This window comes from Denticeps clupeoides, chromosome 8 (genome assembly GCF_900700375.1).
Source record: "Denticeps clupeoides chromosome 8, fDenClu1.1, whole genome shotgun sequence".
Lineage (NCBI taxonomy): Eukaryota > Metazoa > Chordata > Actinopteri > Clupeiformes > Denticipitidae > Denticeps > Denticeps clupeoides.
Genome location: NC_041714.1, coordinates 8,931,332 through 8,955,326, shown reverse-complemented (window position 1 = coordinate 8,955,326; position 23,995 = coordinate 8,931,332). Strand labels below are relative to the sequence as shown.

The 23,995-nt window shown below is 41.0% G+C and overlaps 2 protein-coding genes across 2 annotated transcripts in view; both read right to left on the bottom strand.

The window, feature by feature from the left end:
- fmn2a (formin 2a) overlaps positions 1–7,984 on the bottom strand; it is a 40,544-nt gene extending 32,560 nt beyond the window's left edge. The window contains exons 1-4 of the mRNA XM_028988196.1: positions 7,841–7,984; positions 4,912–7,059; positions 2,285–2,451; positions 110–232 (exon numbers count right to left, since the gene is read on the bottom strand). Of these exons, the coding sequence (XP_028844029.1) occupies positions 110–232; positions 2,285–2,451; positions 4,912–7,039 (2,418 nt within the window). The 5' untranslated portion in view covers positions 7,040–7,059; positions 7,841–7,984. The remainder of the gene's footprint in view (positions 1–109; positions 233–2,284; positions 2,452–4,911; positions 7,060–7,840) is intronic.
- A 2,039-nt stretch (positions 7,985–10,023) lies between these two features.
- Positions 10,024–23,995, bottom strand: part of chrm3a (cholinergic receptor, muscarinic 3a) — a 37,498-nt gene continuing 23,526 nt past the window's right edge. The window contains exon 3 of the mRNA XM_028989361.1: positions 10,024–12,140. Coding sequence (XP_028845194.1) covers positions 10,271–12,121 — 1,851 coding nt within the window. The 5' untranslated portion in view covers positions 12,122–12,140 and the 3' untranslated portion in view covers positions 10,024–10,270. The remainder of the gene's footprint in view (positions 12,141–23,995) is intronic.

Sequence of the window (23,995 nt, the reverse complement as noted above, 5' to 3'; positions counted from 1 at the left end):
CCGAGTAAAAGGATCGAATATGATTAACTAGATGCTGGTTAAAACGTACATGAGGATGCCACCTCAGATCAGTATTCTTGATGAAGAAATTTTATGTGCATATTCACACCTGTGTAGACTGTCCAGTATTGGGCAGATGTGAGTGTTTTCTCCCCAGTGTTGTCCTGCTATCATGCTGCTCCCACTGCTGGAGGTGTGGGCTGATGGGAGCCCAGGTATAGAGCTGCTCCTCCTGAACGAAAGAGAGAAGGTGACAGCTTGAGAGACAACAGTAGAAAGAGAAACCAAGCAGCAAGAGGGCGAGACAAGAAGACATTACAAGATGGGTTTCTGCTGTAAAATAAGTTGCCTTGAGAACAATGACTATGTGGGTCTAGAGACCAGTAATGTCAAGCACTGAGATGGCACTGAGAAGCTATTAGTCCAGATGACATCTCTTCTTTCCACAGAGAGGATGATTTAACTGCTGGCATCTGATCTGGTGTTCTGGCTGCTCTCAGTGTTCACACAGCACAGAGTCGTCATTGTGAAATTAAATGTGTGACTGATGAGCCTCTAAAAATAAACTGCAGGGTTTAACAGGCTGACTTTAGCACGAAGGCTGTGAAAACAGTGTAGCGCGTGCATCTGTCTGCATTAACTGAAGTGTGTGAGAGAGCCAAAATCATATTCTGTCTTATTTCCAAGACAAAATTAAATCAGAATAATATTTTACATCATCACATATGTTGGGTCTGTGTCAGATGGTGTCAGTGTGTGTACCTCCGAGTCCATGTGAGTGTATGTTATTTAGGGCAGTTTGCATTAAACAAAATCAGAGAGAGAGAAGAGAGAAAAAGGCCAGGCTTGTACGCAGTAGTGAGCAGCACGTCTTGTCCCTCCGGGCAGAGTAGTGTGTGTGTAAGAGCCAACAGTGCCCAGCGCTGACCCAGACCCTTTATCTGAACACAAGCCTCAGTCGTGCCGGGCACGTGGAGGTCTTACATAACCAGCAGATGGCTCATGCAGACACATGTATGAGCGTCTTTGAACGAGTGTGTGAGTGCTTGGGTGTCTCTGAATTAATAATCAGTGTGGACCCATGCTAATAAATATAATATAATATAATCAGTAAGCAATAAGCAATTTTTGTTACATCCACCACCACTTGTAGCTACCATCTATTTTCCCTGCTCTCCTTTTAGTTCACATTACCCTTCCTTATGCTTGTCCCTTTATATTGAGTTTTCTTTTGTTGGGTTCTTGGCATCAAGTGTTCTTGGTAGAATCTCTATGCAGCGTGACGATTACAGTAAATGTTACATTGGATAGGCAAACCATCCATTTACAAAAATAATAATAATGGAATACTTCAATTATTAAAAAGCTAAACTATTTGCCTTTGTCAACTGCCTTTGTTTTTGGACATGGTTACATTAAGGCAGACTAAAACACTTACATAATACAAACCATATTCCGATGTGGAGATGGCAGATGTCAATATTTTTCCCTTAAAATGATACATTTTCTCCGCGGTTTATGTTCTATTCTGAATAAAATTTTAGAAGTTGGCACTTCCACATCATTGCATTCAGTTTTATTCACGATTTGTATAGTGTCCCAACTTTTTTGGAACCCGGTTTGTATTAAAAACAGACACATGCAAAAACATGCATCACAGACACAATACATAATTCTCATCATAGATTTTCACAAAGATGCAAAATGTGTGTGTGTGCGGACATCTGTGTATGTGTAGATGAATGCTACCCCTAATAAATGGTTTGGCTGGCAAAAGCCCCCATCATTTCTAACAAATTAAATGAGAACTGGCACGGATAATAGGTCACCATGCAAACATCAACCCCAAAAAGGTTAAAGTAAACATACAAGCACACAAGGGTGAGAACACTGAGAACACAACATACCCATGTAACAGAGAGATGTTCTAGCATGTTTAATCAACTGGGAAGAAGTGTGAGAGGGCTTCTTATTTTAGCAAATTAATTCATGCAACACTAAAGATGTCATGTAAAAAAAGGCATTTAGCTATATTTACATTTACAGCATTTACATTTATGGCATTTAGCAGACAATCTTATCCATAGCAACATTTTTGGATACAGGGACAGTCTCCCTGGAGTAAGTGGGGTTTGAACCTGTGACTTTGTGGTCTTCTGGTTCATAGTGTGTTTAACCCACTAGGCTAGTACCACCCCATATGTTCCAGCAGACAGTATAGAAGGTCCAGATAGTCCGAACACACAGGCTGGAAAGGATTACTACAAAATTCAGAGTGACTTACATTGAAGGTGGGTGTGGCTGATTTATCACCGCCCACCTCCTGCTCCCTGAAGCAGTGGCTGAAGGGCTGAAGAATGCCCAGCCCCAGTAAACGAGAACAGAGCTTCTCTCCATTTTGAGAAATTGAGTCAGAAGGATCCAGTCCACACCGCTGAAGCAGAGTGCGGCCTGAGAAAAAAAAAAAAAAAAAAAAAAATCACAGAAACAGAATTCGAATGCCTCAGTGATGTCAATGAACATGAATGAATTCCAGTTCTTTGTTCTTACCCATCTCATCTTGCCCTTAGCATCCTGGTAACTTTTACTGTTTTATGTGCATACACAGTACATCTGAGTATGTGTTTAGTCCTTGTCTCTTCAGAGAGACACTTCCTGTTTTGTGAATGACTGACCTAATTTAAAATATCACACAAGCAGCATATTCTGTGTTTGTGACACTGACAGACCAGGATTAAAATATCTGCTTGATAATCTTAGAGATTACATCTTCTGACTGGGACGAGAGGTCATTCCACAAAATGACCATGAAATGGGCAGATTATAATTCAGATGATTACAGTCATGCTATTTCTTCTAAATACTGATGCTAAAGCAAATATAAGTATTCATATTAGTACAGTATGTCTGTAAACAAGCAAAAAAAATAGTTTTACAAAAATATAAATGATAAAATAGACACATTTAAAGCACTTCCATTATTACCTTGAATATCTATTATCTGCATAATATTCTGTAATACTTGCTTCTGCAATTAATGTCCTACATGCTGTCTTTACTATATGCCATCATCAAATTGGATCGCATTTCAGTGGATGCTGATTTGTTTTTGTTACTGAAACTGATTTAATAAAATATTATGAATTATAGACACAGAATGGTCATTATTAAACTGTCTTACAATCCCTCATACTTTATATTTGTTTGTATTGTACACCTGCCGGTTTGAGAATTTGAGATTCCAAAAATTCCTATTTAACTATTTAATTATTTGCAAATACATGCTTGCTTTTGGGAAGTCTTATGCAGCAAAATCGATGATTAGATAACTGCTGATCAGTGTGGAGTGTTTTTACCCCTTTTTTAAACTCCATTTCAATACACTGTAATGGTACAGTTGGTGACAAGCCTCCTCTGGCATATCTGGTATCTGCGTCTACTCTTCAATGAGCCAGTGAAAAGGAAAATATCCCCCTGGATACCCAGGCCTTGTTGCCGAGGATGCTGCAGATTTCTGAAGTGTTCTGTGTGTGTGTGTGTTAAGACGTTTCATTCAGTGCTCAAATCTATATAAATGATAATAATCATCCAGTGCTCAAAAATATGTATAAATGAGCTCATAAAAATATTTTAATCTTGAAATACAATAATATCCAATAAGCACAGTGCACAAAAGTGTAGGATGATAAAAAAAACAACAACAACATAATATCAGCTTTAAATTGATGGCTGACATCCGAATCTTCACGCCTAAGAACGATTTAATCTCTGCAGATTCCCGATCAGCCTTACACAATTTCAGGCCATGCACCAGTATATCTGAACTCATTTGTATGCAGCCGAATAGATGCATTTGCCAAATGGATGCTAATCAAATATTTTTGTTTTTCTGACACATTTTCACAAAATGAGATGAATCTTTGCATAGCTAATGTTATGGAATAGCACTCGGTCACAGCAAGCTCACAATGTTCTCCGAGGGTTCCTGACTCACCCTGGCATTAATAACAGGCTGCTAATGTGATTTCATGCCCAGTGTCTCACAGTTTTTCACATTCTGCAACTGTTCCTAAACTCTCCTTATGCTTTTTAAAATATATACAAGTGGTATTAGTTCACTTTCAGTCCATCTGAATAAAATGAATGTCAGTTTGTTTTGTGCACTGTGCGTTGGGTTGATCACCCCGCAGCTGCAGTCCTACCCCCACCCAGATTCTCTGGCCTCTGGTTTATAGGCTGCAGCAGCACCATGCTCGGGCTGCATGCATTTATTCTCCACTCTGCCTCACAGCACCAACGCATGTTTCCCTCACTGTGCACAGGTCATCACTTATTATTTATTCCATCAATTCTACTATAGCTAAATGAGCTAAATGAGCTAAATGAGTTGGAAAGAATTGTTTTCATGAGTCTGCTTTTTACAGGTTATCGGCAAATTTTACTGTCATTAATTATGAACACCCTAACATCATATGCATGAACCGTGTGCCAGTCCTCACACAGCTGGCTGTGGGTACAGTGGGGAAAAGAGGGACTGAAGAGCAGCATGTGCGTGATGAGTCCTGACTTCCTGTGGCACATGCAGCCAAGCAGAAACACCCAGACCTCTATGCTCACGGCCCAAACACACTGGCATTACTGTAAAAATAGAGGAACCCTGCCTTTACATGATCAAAAATGTACCGCAAAATCCTCAACTTAAAATCTATCTGTGGGTCAGTGGACATCTTACATGTCTTTATTCCCTTGTAATAGTTGTATTAATCCCATGTAATTACCAAAAATATCTGGAAAATTTCTTTAGCAGTGCATAAAATCTAAAATTCATTATGATGGCTTAGGAGTTGAATTTACAAAATATTGCATTGAACTCTGGGGTATTTCATTGTATATAGTGTGAAGGTCACTCACCAGAGAACACGTCCAGAGAAAAGGCCCCAGCATTCCCCTGCAAACATGAAGACGTGCGTCTGGCACGTAGGGGTCGACCTGAGGACCCCTTGAGTGAAGGTTCTTGTGCATCTTTTGCAACGTCTGAAAGAGTCTCCAGGTAACCTGTCCAGTCTGAGGAGATGCTGATGGGTTCAGCAATACTGCAGGACCTCTGTCTCTGAGCCCTCCAGCTTTCGGCCCTGAATCTTTCTGAACCACCAGTAGGTTCTACCCTGTGTGGAACCATGGGACTCTGGGATGGGGAGCCAACTGGGGAGTGTGTGGGAGAGGTGAGCTGCCTGGTGGTTGTCTTCACATAAGATGGGTGAATGGTGGGGTATGGTTTGACCGCTGAGGTTGAGTTGGAAGATCGGCGTGACTGTGAGCCTACTGGACTCTCAGAGGCCCACTGAATATAGGAGACACTACTGCTGGTCCTCCTACGCAAGGACTGGAACCCCAGACCTTCAACACTCCTACCACAAACTCCTCCTTCCTCATCCTCATCTTGCATCACATTCAGGTCCATACTGCTCACACTCTTCTGAGTCCCAGTCAATCCTGCTCCCCCTGTAAGCTTTAGCTCACGGTCAGTAAACTCCACTACAGAGTCCAGTCCTGCCTTAAGACTTGCTGCAAATTTGAGATGCTTCTCACTGCTGTAGATGGTCTCATCAAGAGGAGAACAGAGAGTAAAAGTCCCTGCTCCATCATTTTGAGACTCTTCTGCACTCTCGTATGATGTTGTGGTCGTGGTTGTAGTGGCTGTAGTATCCAGGAAGCTCTGGGTGCTGGTTGTTTTGGTGATAGTCATTGTAGGGACATCTGCAACAGTTGATGGGCAAGTTCCTTGGAGCTGATACAGATCCTCCACTGTCTCAGTTCCAACCATGACAAAAACGTCTTCCTCTGAGGCGCCGCTTACTGCATCTGGATTCATCATAGATCCATATAATTCTCCTGTAGCCTCATAACTACCAATGTCTGAGTCAAAGGGCAGGTCAGAAAGGGATTCAGGGATGTTGGGGTCCCGGGACAGAGACCTTTTGTCCTCCTTGGCCGCATTTATGAGAAGATCACCAGGCATGATGCCCCCCTGCTGGTGGTAAATGGTGAGTTGGATGTCAGCAAGCAGGTCTTCATGTTCTGCAGCCGAATGAAAGCTGTAGATTTCAGGGTCGGACCCTGAGCCATCCTCCCCGTCCCCCATGTCCACCGTCGACTGCCTGCTGTCCACCGCTAGACATCCTCTATCAGGCTCACTGCTATTTGTCTCACCCGCTAAGAAGCTTGAGTCCAAGTTTTTAAGCCCCGTCCCATCAGGATGAGAGAACTGTGAGCCCACAGCATCCAAAAGGTTCTCTTTAGATCCTTTCGTCCAGGACAAGCCTTTACGGAGACGAATGTTGGAGAACACAGAAGTCTTGTTGGACTCAGATTTGGGCTTCTTTTTACCCAAATCTCCCAATTTACTGGATTTATTTTGTGACTTTTTGCCTTGGAAGCCCCCTTTCCTGGAACTCTCCTGGTCCACATCTTCAGCTCTTAGACCATCACCTGTGCTTTCGGCCCCCAGAGATAGTGATGCTGATGCTTTCTTCTGCTTTGCCTCCTGGTTCCCCATGTTCTTGAGCAGCCGGACACCCTTGGCGATCAGGCCATGCTGAAACTGGAGCTGGGGAGGATGACTCCGTGCAGCTCCGCCTCTCGCTCTCTCTAATCCTCGCTCGCTTGCACTGTCGCTCTCTTGTCCCGGCGCTGGCAGCAGCTGCCGTGACGACGATGCTGCCTCTGACAGCGCCGCTGACAGCAGCTTTACTCGCCGCCTCTCCCTCTCTTCCTCTCGCTCTTTCTCTCTCTCCCTCCCAGCTCCATCTGCTCTCCGCATCAACTCACATGATGGGCTGCTGTTGGAACGGCAGAGCGGAGCATGCTCAGTGCGGCTCAGATGTCTCTGCTGTTGTTGTTGTTGCTGTAGTTGCTGTTGTCTCCTGATGAGATTGGTGAGGCTGCTCTTTCTCCTCTCCTTGTCCCAGAAGGGAGTCGTGTGGAAGCTCTCCCTTATGATAGGCAGCTGGGTTTCAATTGTTTGGACCGTCTGCATCATGTTGCATCACCTGTGAACACCTGGTTTAGATAATAGAAATGAAAAAATGAGAATGCAATGGCTACACATGACAATATGTTTCATGCTTAAAATGACATAGAAATTTACTAATCAGATAAAAAAAAGTTGAAGTGGAGCTTTCATTTCAGCTACATACATGTTGGACAGTACATAGTGAAGCGAGACAACGTTTCACATATGGCTACAACTGTAGCATGAAGTAAGGCTACAATTCTGATGAGCACATTTTAAATGATGACAAGTTTATTCTATAACACTTTTTGCAGGATATAGGAATTTAACTCTCAGTTCACAAGGATAATCCAAATATTAATTTTATCCTGGTGGGAATATAATCCTTCTCAGTCTGTTCAGGGAATAATGCTAAAAATAGCCATGGGCTTTTCTCTGTAAAGCATATTGGAATGAATTTGTACTATATCAACACTCACTACGAAAGTGTCAGAACATTATTGAGAGCAAAGAGAAACAGTGAGGGAAATTTTTTTTGAAGTCCTGCAATTTTCTAATTTTGGCCATACATACATATATATTAGTCAGAACATAGCCAGAACAGAAAATGTATGTATGTCTGTATAAGAAGTATTTAAATAAGTATTTAAATGTGTTTGTTGAGATTCTAATCCTCTAATCAGAATTTTAGTACATTGAATTAAGTGTTTAAATGTTGGAATTCAACAAATAACGGAAATGGAATGATCCAGAGACACATTTAAATATATCATATTCAAATGTTTATAAATCTAGCAGCTAAAGAAAGAGAAAGCTGAAACTACTTGCCTTAGTTGTGTCTCCAAAAGTGTAAGTGCAGAACAAACAAGTCCTTGTGATCCTTGCTAGGCTGCTCTTATTCCTGTCACATGAAGGTGGGTGTGCATCATCACATGTCATCCTCAAACCCTCCTTTCTTCTCACTCATAAACACAGACACAGCACCAAACACGCCAATTCAAATCAAGAAATTACCAGCCGACATGCCTATATTTTACCACATTCACATGTGTTGGGTGAACAATCAGGATCCAAGACACTGATGTGCACCAATAGGATACACACGTTGCCCCGCGTTGTGGATCCTTGTTGCTTCATGTTCTTCGTTTTCTGGCCCCTGCTCTGTTTATTTGTGGTAAATAAAACTTCACCTACTTGGTTCCTTTCCCCTAACAGAATGCATGACCTCACAGAGGTTCATGACAGCAGACTTCAGGGCCAACTGCCCTTCAAGAAGAGTGTCCACAACCGTGTCCATTCCAGAGTCCAGCTGATGTGTTGCTCGAGTACTCGGGCCCACCTGTGCCTTTGTGTTGGGTAGAGGAAGTACCTGGACAACAAGAATGCAGGATGCGCCAATGTCTTGCCGATTGGCACCCAGATGGTTCTGATCACCCACAGGTTCTGCCAATAAGGTTCAGGTGATCACCGAATCACCTGAAGTGAACCTGTGTCATTTGTTGCGGTTCCCATGTGCTACATGTCTTGACTTGAAAGCTGTCTGTTTTAGGCCATTTTTTTTTTTAACTCACCCAACGTCCAGTGTTTGCACCTCCATTTCTTCAACCTGCCATGGAATTACAGCAGCAAATGAAGCAGATGAGCAAAACTTGGTAAACCCCGGAAAACAATGTGGTTTAGTTTTGACGTGGACAAAATGGTTTTCTTCCTCATTCACAGACTGTCCCCTAAACTACATGAAACATATCCCTTCATCCACATGGCTCTTCATATTCATATTTCATTGGCATGTTTATCGTTTGAAAGAATATGGCTCATCACATTAAAATGGGACATTTATTTCCAAAACAACGGATTGCCGCATAAAACTGTTTATCACTGTTTGAGTGCTCCAATACACACCACAAATCACCACAATTTGCACTGTGTAAACATTCAGAAAAATCTACTCATTAGCAACAGCCCGTCTTAAACATGACGCAATTACGAATATCACATGATTAGCAAGTGTCCACTTTTTGAAGACTTTGTTTCTGCCCTTGCTCTGATCTCTGAAACATCAGAAACCGCTTCAGTCATTTTTGACTATACACGTGTTACAGAAACATTTATAGAACCCATCAATATATCATCAACATTTTTTCAAAGGGGGAATAAAGCACAATTTTTAAAAAACAAATAAATAAACAAAAAAACATTGGTACTGATATGTAATCTTCCATTCGCTTGAGCAGTACATGCCTCATTTTCTAGGTATTTGATTTGTAAGGCTGAACTAAGTGTTTTGCATTGAACTATCTGTAAGGCGAGAGACTGTTTTGTGATCATTATTCCTTAAATACCTCTCTTGAGTGCTCATGGCCACTTTTACAGCTTCACTTATCCATGTTGACAAAAATCGATAGTTGTTGCAGCTGAAGCCCAGCAGGGGCCGCTGCTGCTCTATGATCCACGTCCGTCTCATCACTTCACTAATTAAAGCAACAGTCTGGCGTATGAGGCTAATAGGCCAAGGTGTTCGAATAAAAGCCTTCGCTCACAGTTCCATTTGGTAAAATTCCAGTCCATCTATAAAAACATAGAGTATAAAACATGAATGTGTTATTGATAGAGACAAATACTATTTGGATTTTAGAATATTCCTAAGACAAATAATTAAAAAAACAGAGATGTTGATTGGTCTGTCAGGACAAGACCAACCAACTTGGTCTTGCTTAAAAGGTCTGAAGATGTGATTCATTACAAGGGTGCAGTAAAATCTAGCAATGTGCAGTATTTAAAGAATACATAAATGTCATTTATATACTTCATTCATATGCACAGTAAAACAGTTCGAGTTCATTTGTACAGGACTAAAAACAAAGGATGGTGTTGTATAGTACAAATTACACAGAAAAACATACAAATTCAGATCTGTTACCACAAAAAATCTGTAAACAGCAACTGAAATACTATTTACATGAAGCATGAAAAGCTAAAAATCTAACATGATTGAGATGCACAGAAGAGTACATTCAACATAAACACCATTGTTTTTTATCTACACTTAGTGGCCTTTAGTGGCACTGCAAATAGTTTTTAATGGAATATATAACATTATAATTTTCCTCTAGGTCATTTTTTAATAGACTACGGTCTAAAAATGTAATTCTGACACCAAGGGGGGGCCACAGTTCCAGACATATTTGTAGTGTTAATCCATATTTAATGACTGGAGTCTCTGAAAGGTTAATGCACCTTGTCCAGACATTAGTCTGTCTATGCAGAGTCCCTGGGTATACTCCTGTGGAACATGATGGAGTGTCTCTGCTGCAGCGACTGTCTCCCTTCTCGCCTCTGCCTGTCCCAGCGGCACAGGAGGATCATTTTAAAGGTAGTGCGGAAGGTCTTGTTGCACAGAGCATAGCACATGGGGTTCACGGTGCTGTTGACGTAGCACAGCCAGTACCCCAATGACCACAGTGTCTCTGGAATGCAGCCATTACAGAAGGTGTTGACCAGAACCATGATATTGTAGGGTGTCCATGTGATGATGAAAGCAAACAAAATGGCACTCAGAGTCTGGGCAGCTTTCTTCTCCTTGATCAGGGACATGCGCTTGCGCTTGTTGATTTGATTCCTTGCTCTTATGGCAAAACGTCTGGCAAGCGCCGCCTCTTTGAAGGTGATTTGTGCCGTGGTTGATTTGTTTGCTAGGTCTTTGCTGGCAGATATGGGATCTGTCCCAGTGGTTGGTGCCCCTACATCGGGCTTGGACTCAATTTTCCCTACCTTGTTTGGAAAATGCTGGTGATAGCTATTATCCTTCTTTCTGCCATTAGTTACTACCTGTGGGACCTTCTGTTCATCCTTCTCTTCCTTGGTTTGTAGTGGGTCCTCCTCCAATGCAGCATCCAGGTCATCACAGGCATGAGAGTTGACAGCTGCCCTCATCCCGGGTAAATTGAGCACTATGGAGAATATGGCGTGTGCAGTGGGCGCTCCACCTTCCTCATCATCTGACGAGCCAGAGTGGTCAGCTGGAGTTCCTGTGTCGTTGTTGTTCCAGCTGTCACTGCTACTTTGGTCAGGCTCCCTTCCACCACATCTTACAGACTCAGCTCTATGAGAAGATCTCCACGACCAACAGTGAAAGCGGCCAGAGAGTCCCAGCAACAAGCTCTGTCTCTGAGTCGGACGGGTCAGCTCATAGCTACTAGAGCAGCTCCTAGAGCTCCCTCCAGTGGAGTGGAGGTGGAAGTGTGATCGGTCCAACTTCCCACCGGAGCCCTGCAGCTCTGCCAGTTCCCTGGAACGGTTCTCTGTCTCTTTATAAATTCTCCAATACAGAAAAGTCATAATAGTCACAGGCAGGTAGAACGCTGCCATGGCGGTGCAGAAAGTTATAATTGGTTCTGACAAAAACTGAATGTAGCACTTATCTGGTGGAACTGTCCGTTTACCAACAAAGTACTGCCAGAAGAGTATGGCTGGGGCCCAGAGAATCAGTGAAACAAACCAGGCCAGCGCAATCATCACTCCAGCCCGTCTGGTCGTCCGCTTGGCCCTGTAGGTAAGGGGTCGAGTGATGGAAAAGTAGCGGTCAAAACTAATGACCAATAAGTTCATCACTGAAGCATTACTGGCCACGTAGTCTATTGCCAGCCACATATCACAGGCCCAGTTGCCCATTGCCCACTGGCCCATGACAATATAGGTAGTGTACAAATTCATGGAAATCACTCCAATGATCAGATCAGCAAAGGCCAGGCTTAGCAAGAAGTAGTTGTTCACAGTTTTGAGTTGACGATTAACTTTGAAAGACACAAGAACCAGGATATTCCCAATGATGGTAATAAGAGAGAGGAAACCAGTGAATAACACAATCAGGACAACCTGCCAGACAGTGTGACCACCAAGATGGCTGTATGCCTGACCAGAGCTAGGGCTGTCAGTTGAATTAACCTGTAGAGGGGCAGTCACATTGAGCAGTGAGTTGAAGATGTCAGAGGAGAGATTGTCTCCTGTAGTTGGTAACTCTGTCCATGGGCTAGTGTATGTCGGGTAGTCTCTTACTCCTGCTATACTGGAGGTATAGTACAGGACTGGTTCTGTAATGCTGGTATTCATCGTGAGGTCCTGGCATATTCTGCAATTAAAAGAATAAAATGAATCAGACATATTTTGCTTCTCAGTTAGGCCAGTAGATGTGGCTGTTGCTGCATTCAGCATCTGTATGTGCTGAATGCCTTAAAAACCTGCCCACATTAAACAGTACCCAATTCCTAATCATTGCATTATTTGTTACCCACATTTTTTTAAATATTTAAATTTCAAACAATGATTTGGAAGCATTGTAGCCCACCACTGCCTGATAGTGTCAGAATGTTAAGTTTTGCTCCGTGTATACATTAACATCATAAGGATGTCCTTCTCTCTGACCATTCACAGACTGCTAATGTCAGTAACAGAGCAAGAGAAGATGACAGGTAGCATTCTGAGGAAGGGAAGAATTTATTATCTTCAAAAGAATCTGGCCCTAAGCAATGAAAATTACACAAATACCTTCAGACATACAGTGACCATATTCACATGACCATATTCAGAATCACTGTGAGATGCGCAGAAACTTTCAATCTTAATTGCATTCTTGAAATGTAACAATCCCATGGATGAAAGCCTTTTCAGAGGCACCAGCTACAAAATGAAAAGGGTGAGGTAAGGAGAGTGTTGATCCGTACTGAATATGAGATAATTAAGATAGCTACTGTGGTGCTCCCTTTTACAGCATATGACACTCATACACATAAGGCGTTATGTGCATCTGAAATTGAACTCGTCTGATCTTTTCATTCTCATAAATAAAGATGAATCACTGGATCACACAATAAGCTAATATCATTTTATAATAAACAGACATTACACCGTAAAGTAGACATTTTACTGGATTTACTAAATATGTTTCCAATACAGAAAATTCAGACCCTTCCACTTGGCTCTATGGCAAAATGAAAGGATTTAATTTTTGTTATTCATTTTTGTTATTTGTTATTCACTGGTTTTCCAGTGAATTAGTAAAAAATGTGCACTGAATGCTGTATTGATTATCAGAAAAGGACACCCTGGTCAGTTTTATAACAAGCTGGCTTCTGTTATCACATTCTGTTGCCACCTGGCAAGCATTACTCATTCACTGCAGCTTCCAATCTCAGACCTGACATTTCAGGCATTTGTCACAGTGAGGTGAGAAACATCTATCTGAGGCATCGGTTTGAAGCCAAAGAGCTCATCTCTCACTTATTGCTTATATGAGGTAAAGCCAGGACATGTACCCTTGCAATAATGAAATCTAAAGGTTAAAATGTATTCCCTTTTCATCATTACTGATGTGAAGAAAGTGGTTTACAGAAGACCTACTATCTGAGCAGCTTTTTTTTAAGGTAATGATTGGTACAAGATGTCCAGGGTGCATTCCCTTCAGGCAAGAGCAACCTGATTCTAATGCTACTGGCTCTTTAATACCTTGTTTGGAATTTGCCATATTTCCATGTCAGCTGGCTACAAGGAGAAGCTTTGATGCAGGATATCAGACTAAAGCAGAAAACACATGACAGGTGGGAGATATTGCCCGATTAAGTCACTTGGGTTTTTCCAGATGACTTTCAGTTGTCTGACCGCCATGTGAATGCTGCCATAAATAATGACAGAAAACCTTCCCTGTGTCAGTCATAACCCAGATGCAGTCACGACAACGCATATACAATATTTCCACATTTACAAGCTAGTCTTTACATGGAGAGAATGTGGTTCTGCCATTGTTCTGAGAGTAACAGGAACAAACGGAAACAATACTCTCTATCAGTGGATCTTAAGCTTTTCAGAAGATACACCCTCTGAAACTATTTGCAAATATTAAAAACAGTTGTGACGCATGCGAATGTGTTTTTCAGTCCCAAGTCCAGGTAAATGAGGAGGGCTGCATTAGGAAGGGCATCCAGTGTAAAATGTTGATTCATTTATTACATTTTGTATGCTATTGCTGTTAGGACAGGGCATCGTGTCATGGAAAAATTGAACATGACTGTTCTTTAAGGTATAATGTTATGAAAAATAATCCTGTCTTCCAGTCTTCATACTTTGAGTGGGCAATAAAGGGAAAATATTAAAGAAAGAATGTTATATTAATTTATTCCACTAACACTTTTATGATTAACAGCCTACTCTGAACAATGATTGAAAATATATGTCTGAATGGAGCGAAAAAAAAAGACTGTTCAGTCTCTGCTGGACAAGCAATGAGACAAATCGGTGTGCTTGTATACTGTAAACTAATCAGTCAAGCAATTACACGTAGAGAATATACTGTGGGTACAAGTATTCACCAGTACGTCCACTGGATCCTTCTCTGTAGATATTAATGTCTGCGGTAAAAAGCAATGTCTAATTTGCTAAAAGGCCTGACCAGTTTTGCACTTGCACTCCAACTTCTGCTCTCTTGCATGAAAGACACACGTGCATTCATATAGGTAGAGAGCAGTAGTGTATGTGCAAACCTGATCAATCTTCTTACAAATTGAGATGTTACTATGAAAGTGCCATGACTTGTAAGATCTAGTTACAACAGAAAGCAACATGATTTGTAACGGCAGAATTGGGACATCATTTAGTTTTTTTTTCTGTTAGCTGCCCTCCCCCAGCCTCTCCAGTTCACTCCTGTTGTCCTGGCCATTTAGCCACAGCTCGTGCTGCTGTTTGAATTAATGATGCTAAATCCTCAACAGGCCTTAAAAGGCAGTGTGTCCACTGGTCTACAGCTTTGACACCACAGGGAAATGAAGCACACACTGGCGCCAGTGTAAACAATCAGGAGGGAAAGGACTTTTTGTTTAAAGGAAGAGGGGATATTATCGAAGGGTGAACCTCTCCATCAAAGTGGGATTCTAGTTAACTAGAAATAGATTGTGTATCTGGAGGAGATGGCATAAATGTCTCAGGAAGGAAGTTAGGCCATGAGATTGAAAGGTTGAACAAGGGATATGGCAAAACGGAGAGAGCTTGTGTGTTTGCATGTGTGTGTGTGTGAGACACGACTGAGGAAGTTTCACGGCTCCTGCACAGACGCTCTTCACTGGTTATTTGACACACAGCAATTGCCAGATTGCCAAAAGAGACAGCATCCTGAGCATATCAATAAACTACAGACAGTAATTACATGTCCTCCTCTTCCTCATCTGGCCACTCAACCTGACATGATATTCCAAGGGTGGCTATAGCTGAGGCACACAGTCCCAAATTAGCCATATAAAACTTGGACGCAGACATACTCCAGCTGCCTGAGTTATGTGGTAACAGCACACCACACTCGCAGCAGGAAGTGTGAACAGCAGAGAGAAAGAAAGTGTGCTATTTGTGTGGGTGTGTGCCAGCCAAGGCTTCAACAGTAGAAACGATACCTGCAGGACAGGGGCAGAATGGGCACAGCACATGGATATACTGTATGATATACTATATGACCTCCAAAAGGCCATGTTGTTATTGTTTTGCTGTATAACCCTTTGATCACTTAATCATGTTTTATTAAAGATGTTGCATATAGGGTTCACCTCTGAGAGATGGTGTTGTGCTTTTGCTCTGTGGTCTGCCTTTAGATCTAGAATGAATTTAGCTATGAGTTTTGAAAATAAGTGTGCCTTAATTCTGTAAGAATAACAAAGGATGAGTACTATATAGTATAGTCAATTACAAAATATGGGAAATAACACCATATGCACAATGCATTAAAAATGTGTATAATATTTATGTGTATACATGTAAAAAAGCAATAAGTTAATTCATTTAAAAAGGGCATTCTGTTACATTTATGCTTAACATAACAGGCATCACCTCAATCAATGCATTGTCTGGATGATATTTATTCACAAAAATGTCTTTGCACTTGAAGATTGCAGGTCAAAATGAATCCATCCTTCAAGCTCACTTATTCAAGATGATATAGAAGAAAGGTGTGTAAGGTCATCAATGGAATCTTTAGACTGCTGATAACATCCCTTTCAAAGACATTTAGCTCAGGTTATCCATAGTCTTTAAACACTGTGAATTAAATACAGAGTTCAGGATTGTTCTTTTCTCCATTGTTTTCTCCCTTAAGCCCTCTTTTCATTCCCCCTTTCCTCCTGGCTGACTTTCTCAGCTAATGTGCTGTATGGATTGCAAGACGAGGATAATGTGCAGAGAGAGCAGTGAGGAATGTGAGATATGTTGTTTCGCACTGTTGTTCTGGTCCCTGATGTAAAGACAGATGAAATTACATGCACTTGTAAAAACACACACACACACACACACACACACACACACACACACACACACACACACACACACACACACTCACATATATTATCCAGACATTATCAATGTCCACTGAATCCACTAAATGTCCCACGACTCCTAACAGGTTGCTTCACACCAATTTGTTTGCATGACAGAATCGGATATAAATACGCATACAAATTCATGCATGCTTTCTGCTCACATATAGAAAAGGCAGTTTGTTGCAAACAAGCCTAAATCTACACAAAGAACTCAAACCAAAAGCATTTACTGATATGACATCACCTTGACGATATGCTTTTTTGCTCAGGGCATCCTTGGCCTGCTTCTCTTGAGTTTCTTTACAGGGATATCTCTTTTCAAGCGACACCACCGTTATTGTGCATCCTGAGCCCTCTGGCAGTGGCTGATAAGGCAGGAGTGTCCTCTAAGCATACTAAAGATGAGATGTGCAGAAACAGGACACCGTAGGACTGTGTCAGGCTGCTGCATTGGCTTTTAAAAAGAAATTTGGTAGAATAACTATATCACAGGCCACAGCCTAAAATCAATAATGATAACTGTGTGTGAAATAGAATTTATATAATGCTGGCCACAACACCATCAGGGTAACAAAAAAAATGTCCACTGAAAAATCACATTCATGTTCTTGCCTGAAAGCCACACACTGGGTTTGAACTGGAAAAGTCTCCTGACGCCAATCAGGCTGGTTTCCCTCAGACCAGAAAGCCATTGATTGAGCCTTTAATCAGCACAGCACAGCGGAGATGAGGTCATTGATTTATTGCCTTACATACATGCAAGAATGGAAACTACAAAAGATTATAGATTGTAATAATGCACACAGCATTAGCCACCAATTCACCTAGTGGTGTTAAGCGCTTAAGCTTGGGTCAGAGGTTTAACATATTCATAAAAACATAGATGAAACAGGGAAAAACGTGGTGTGTAATTATTTTTGTCTTTTGACACAAGACCACAATGTTTAACGACTGTTGGGGGGAAGATGACTGACCGCTATCATGCATACTTCTTCCTCATTCGGGGTCTCTACAACCCAACCCCATCAATAAATCACGTGCAAACATCATTAAACATCAGGTTTCTGGAATCATTTATATGAATTTATAATAAATCACAAGCACACTTCTTACTCCTTAACAGCAAAGAAACTCCACTATTAGCGCGTAGCACTACATTTAGTACCGGAGTACATATTTTGCACCATCAAGTAGTAACCTGTAAATAAACCGTAATAATATCTGTCCACTCATTACAGGACAACAGTGTCCATCAACAGTCAGACATCTAAGACAGACCTGTCTACTTCCCCTCTATTGACATCTGCTTTAGAGCAGGAGAGCATCTTGTTATGCAGTAGAAGGTTTCTCTTAGGTTTTTGGTGCCAGCCATGCTGATCTGTACTGTCAACACAGACAGAAGTGCTTCACAATGAAATAAGACGATATTAAGCCGAGATTAAGCCCGACGATGAAAAACAACAGAAAATGAACAGGCACAGAGGATGATGCCGTTGTGATGGCTTATTCCCGTACTCCTGTCAATGGTTCTCTATGTAGGAGTACTGAATTATTATGACAAATTAGATTATGAAGAAAATGTGCTTTAAAATGATGCTCATTTGCATTCCTATGTGCGGCCCACCGAGTGGCTAAAGGCAATTTCTTTTCCACATGGCGTGAGCCCTTTCACATCAGATGCTGACACCAACACCAAGACTCATTACTGTCTGCTTTGACATCAGTGGTCCACATCAAAGACAGGGAGGTTTCAGCCCAATCAAATATTAATTGACTGTGTAATGATGGAAAACAAGCTGAAAAACAAGCTGATTTTATTGCTTATCTTCCTTCCTGTGGAAAAATAAATGGATCACAAGCAAAAGCCTCCAGCTCAACTGTAAACATCTGACCCAGTGACCATGTGCTATAATCTGCATGATAAAAAAACTAGCAAAAATAAATAAAGCATGTGCTACATAAAGTACACTTCATCAGAAAAAAAAAAAAATCATATCTGTGCTTGGTAAACTGCTCAGGCTTTTGTAACACATTTTCCGCAAGCATTCATGGTACTTCTGTTTCATTGTTCTATGCAGCAAGGGGTGCAGAACCTGCATTTACTTCTGTGTGCGTGCGTGCATGTGTGTGTGTGTGTGTGTGTGTGTGTGTGCAAATGGCTTCTCTCAATTCTAAACCAAATCAGTGAAGCAATTTGAGGATGAAGATGAGCATGAGGTCGAGCAGAAAAACTATCAGCCATGACATTGTCTGATTCCACCCGCCATGCACACCAATCCAAAAGAAGTGCATTCTGGGAGTTTCTATCAGGAAAAGCTGGAGGTTTACAGGTGAAAATGTTATATTTTTAACAATTTTTTTATTGTCATGATAATGCTTTATCTGTACAAGATACTATTTTAAGGAGCATTCTGTTATTAATTTCTGTTATTTTATTTTCAGGCAGTGAATATATAGAACAATATCTGCATGCTTTCTAATTAAGATTATGCATGATTACTGCCTTAAAACATTCCTCCATGCATTCAAACATAGAAGGTGTTTCAGAGATACTGTTTATGCAAGCTTCTTCGAAGAAGTCAAGGATCCTTACTAGGACAAATTTCAAGTATGCTCAATATAAAATCCTGTTGAAGGGCTGTTGCAATGTCTAGAGTCTTTCAAATCCTACCAACCCCCACGTGCTTCATTTAGAAATCTTTGCATCATCTGCATTCGCAAAACACCCATAATCCAACACCTGAACACTCTCCACAGTTGCCAAGTCGGGGTACTATAAGCATGTTTGCTTTTCTGTACAGTTGCTTTCAAATATTGGTCACATAAATTATATGCATAAAAATTCAGTGCCCAGCAGTACCATGGCTGGAATTTTCTGGCTGGAATTTCATGACTAAATATTGTTGTGGACAGTAGATGTGTAAAGGTTTTGTCTTGTGTTTGAGTTGCAAGCAGAAATTGAATAGCAGCAAGTAGTACTAGAAAAAGGTAACAAACTCTCTAGTTCACCTAGAAATTGTAATGTCCTCATGTTACACTAATGAAAAATTGCTTTAGGATTAAATATTTAGAAGAATTTGCAACTGATTAAATCAGCTGTTAACACTAAATCTTGCTGTTATATATTTAAAACTATGATAGAGACAAGTGTGAAAAAGAGGTTCAGACAGGGAGTGTTGGGGAGATGATAAAATGTTCTGACAGTTAATAAAATAGAAATAAAAAAACAAGTATTTTCTCAATTGTCCAGTGAGGCAACTTTCTTCGATTAAATGTTTACTTAAGCACTGATTCAGATGATGAACCTCATGCTGCATGGTTCTGTGTGCATTTAAATCTTTTAGCCATGTCTCGCCTGATTTTCTGCACACCAGACAAACCGTGAACATGTTGATCTCGGGTTGGTGCCAGGTGCCTGAGTCTGAAAGTAATGTAAATGCTCAACTGAACTGTTCCTATACTCCTTCGATATCTGTCACCATCTTTATGTAGGGATTGTCTCTGGCTAGGATAGGTCAGAGCCCACACAGGAAATGGACAAAATGCAGCTGCATTAACCTTATTGTAAGGTGTTACATATTCCACTACTTACATCAACCGCAATGTTAAACACTTTATATCCACTGAATCACGGCATACATTGGCCTAAGATGAATCCAAGTAAATTCTGCAGGCAAAGGGTAACAGATCTGGGGTGTCTGATCTGGCACAAAGTGTGACACACTGAACGTGGAAAAGCAAAAAAACTATTTAACAGCCAGATAGAGACATATTGAAACAACCAATCACCTGAAATAAGCATTCCCCACAAATATCCACTTCACATACTGAACAATGCTATTTAGAGTTTGTGATTAATCCCATTGTGTGTTTACAAAGCTATAAGGTCATTTAAAAAAAGAAAGATGGCACAGTGATGAATTTCACCAAAGTGCGTTACAGTGGAAAGGAAAGCAGATCTGAACAGAGCTCGATTACAGGGCTGATCACGCTTCAGTCACATCTGATCAGTTGCGTTCAGCCGAGTCAGGCCCTTTCTTATCTGAAGAGCAACATGTCTGGGTCAGTCTCTCATAGGGAGCCATAGGGAAGGATAAAGTTTTGATTTAGTTTGATTGAGTTTAAAAGTGGATTCATTTGGTGTCCTAAAATTAGAATCAAATTAATAATGCAATCTCTCACTTCCTCCATCAGTTCACCTTATTCAGGCTGATCAAGACAAAGGGAGAGAGAATCCTCTTAAATAAAACATTTGAATGCATTCATTCTCATGTTCATTTGCTCTAATCTCTGATTCTTTAATCACAGGTCACAGACATATCATCTCACTCAGCAGGGCTGCAGCCATACATGAACCTCTGAAGCAAATGGCAAATTAATGTTGCCAGTTTTAGCTGCTTCCAGGAGCAAAATGGTTACAGCAACACTGGAATATATGAGCACTTCAAAAGAAAAAAGGGCTTGTCTGTGTGCTTGGCAAAGGGTCTGTTGGTCTTACATAGTTTTCCAAATTTTAGCACATCATTTTATCAAAACAGAGAGACAAATAAACAGATGAGTCCAAAATGTAGGGCTCTAGACTCATGCTTATACGCTCGTCAAACCAATGTGCCCTACTTTTTTCATTTAGGAGCACTGCCACATATTTTAATTACACCCACAATAATGCATTCTATGGGTTTGAACACTTTACTTATCTATCAGTGTCCTTGGACACCACATTTAAGAAATAAAAGGGGGTGGGGCTTGTGCGTGCCACAAGTGACTCATTACCCCTTTAAACAATTGAACTTTGGACATTGTTTCTTTCAAAAGCGGTATTACTTTCATTGACATTAGAAGAATTTCTGCATAAGTAAACAGGAGAGAGTGCTGTTCTTCCTTCAGCTCACTAAAACTGTTTGAACAGGGTTGATGAAGAAATAGGATCTCATATTTTCATTTTATTTAAGCAGAGGTTTCTCTAGTTTGTCCATTCCGCAGGTCTACTGCAGCAATTTAAATATATGGGGTCTCTGTTTGCACATTTTTACTTCGCAATCAGTTCTTTCACAATCATTCACTGGTAGACCAGGCAGAATATGGCTCGGTGTTGTCCTGCAGGAATGGACCCAACACTTGTTCATGTATGCTGGCCAGACCTCCTCTTCTCATTATGGGGCAGTGGTGGCCTAGCGGTTAAGGAAGCGGCCCCGTAATCAGAAGGTTGCCGGTTCGAATCCCGATCCACAAAAGGTGCCACTGAGGTGCCACTGAGCAAAGCACCGTCCCCACACACTGCTCCCCGGGCGCCGGTCATGGCTGCCCACTGCTCACCAAGGGTGATGGGATAAATGCAGAGGAGAAATTTCACTGTGTGCACCGTGTGCTGTGCTGCTGTGTATCACATGTGACAATCACTTCACTTTACACTTTACTTTACATTAGACATGTCTTCTTTTTGAGACCAGGAAATTGCATCTGGATGGATTGTCTGACTTCTTGAGCTACGTAAGGATTTATCAGTTATGGGCATCCTATTTACTTCCACTGCCGATAGTGGATGCTGATGCTGATAACACCTTGCATGGTCCTTAACTCAGGGACTACAGTGGCACTCCTGCCGTCCCCTAAAGGTGTCAAAGCTACTTTCATTTTTGGCTTCTGTTTTCTCTTAACTTGCACTAGAGGATTCAGTGGTAAATGATGTTTGACAGACAAAGTCTTAACAAAATATTCCTGAGCTATGTTATCCCTTACATACATGAGGTTTCATGGTTTCATTGTCCTGAAACTCATTCAGCCAGATCTTCCTCCACCCTTCGGGCTATGCCAAGAACATGAACACAGACAGGCAGGTGTCCTAGACCCTACCATGGACTGTGGTGAGCACCGTGACCCTGAGGAACATTACGGGCATTCGCACACACACTGGCATGGGGACCCTGCTAAACACCATGGGGGTCCGAACCTCCACCATCAATATAGAGCGTGCGTGACCCCAGCAGGCAACAGTGAAACCGGCCTCAGGGCTGAGTCGAGTGCTATTGTTACCTTATAAGGTACCTTATAGACCTTATATAGTTCTAATCGTAAGACTACTGTGATGGGGCAAAGGCAAGTTTTCAGCTAATCAGCCTCTGAGCACATGGTTATCATTAATGTACAGCCATTACTGCTAAATACAAAAAGCAAAATATGTAGTGTTTACGTTCCTTATATGATCCTTACTGTCGGTCTGCTTCTGCTGGAAGGTATGAGGATGTGATCACTTTATGAACATATTTAATGTAGACTTTCAATGCCAGATCCATGTTGGTCATCAAACCCAGTATGCCCTTGTGCCCCTGGTCATTAGGGGTATGGACAGCTGCCGTGAGTGTACATTCAGCATCAAAGGCAATACTGAAAATGTGAAGATAGGATTACTGTGAAATCTATTTATCCTGGACTGATGTTGTTTTTTGTTTAAATGGGGGCAGGAACTTGGAAAGGGATGGAGGCCCTGTACTCTCCCAGACAATTTAGAACTGCATGAACTTTTGACAGATGAAGGTCTGCACCTTAGTAAATAGTGGTCAAAACCAGTGGCGTTGCCAGAAGCTGATAATGTCATTTGTCGAACTTTTGAAAAACCCTGAAGAATAGTGTTGCTCACGGGAGGAAATGACAGCTCTTCAAAAGAGAAAGTTCAAGATTATACAAAATTATACACATTTACACAAAATAATGTGCTTCAATTATATATATGGCAATATAATTTACCAATGTTCTGTGACTTACAATATATGCAGCTTAAGTTATCTAATAATATAATTTCTTGTAAATTACCATGACTTATATAACTAACAAAATAAATAAATAGATAGATAGATAAGGTAATATACTATCAATTAGTACATTATTATTATTAATTCTGCTTTGCATTCACGCAATTCTAATGTACGATGGAAAAATCAGCTGACCACTATATGAAGGCTTTAAAATGTGAATTGCTACATTACCATATGACTGTTCTGCCATAGGCTTGTCAATGTTTTCAGAATAAATTTTCTCCCAGTGTACCTTTTGAAGGAGGATATTTAATGCACTCTACTCCGAAGAAAAAAAAATCACTAGTATATTCCAGAACAGAAAAAATAATAACAGCAAGTTTTGGAGCCAGCCTGTCAATGACAGTGCTGTTTAATCAGCACAAGATCACAGAAGGGCCAGATGCATGTTTAAACATGCAAGTTTAAAATATATCTTCATATTTGTATTAAATGACTATGATCACAGGAAATGTGTGTGTGTATAGAATATGAATAATTCCCTTTCAAAGTACCATATGAACACATCCACATTCTGAGACACTTTTCAGGCTATTAGCTACATTTTTGGATGTCTGTGTGGGACTGAACGAGAGAAACAGAAACAAATAGAGGGACTTTCCTTAAATATATAATATTATACCTAACATTATAAGCTTTGAAATGCAATATAAAATGTTCCAATATTTGCCATGCCAATTCAGATGGGAAGCATCCACAACAGATTTTACACAGCAGCAGCCTGCTATTTTGGCTCTCACATCCTGTGTAGTCTTCATAGACTATCCTCATCTCATCGCTCTTATTCTTAAATTTCCCCAACCAACAGTGCAATGAAAATTAAA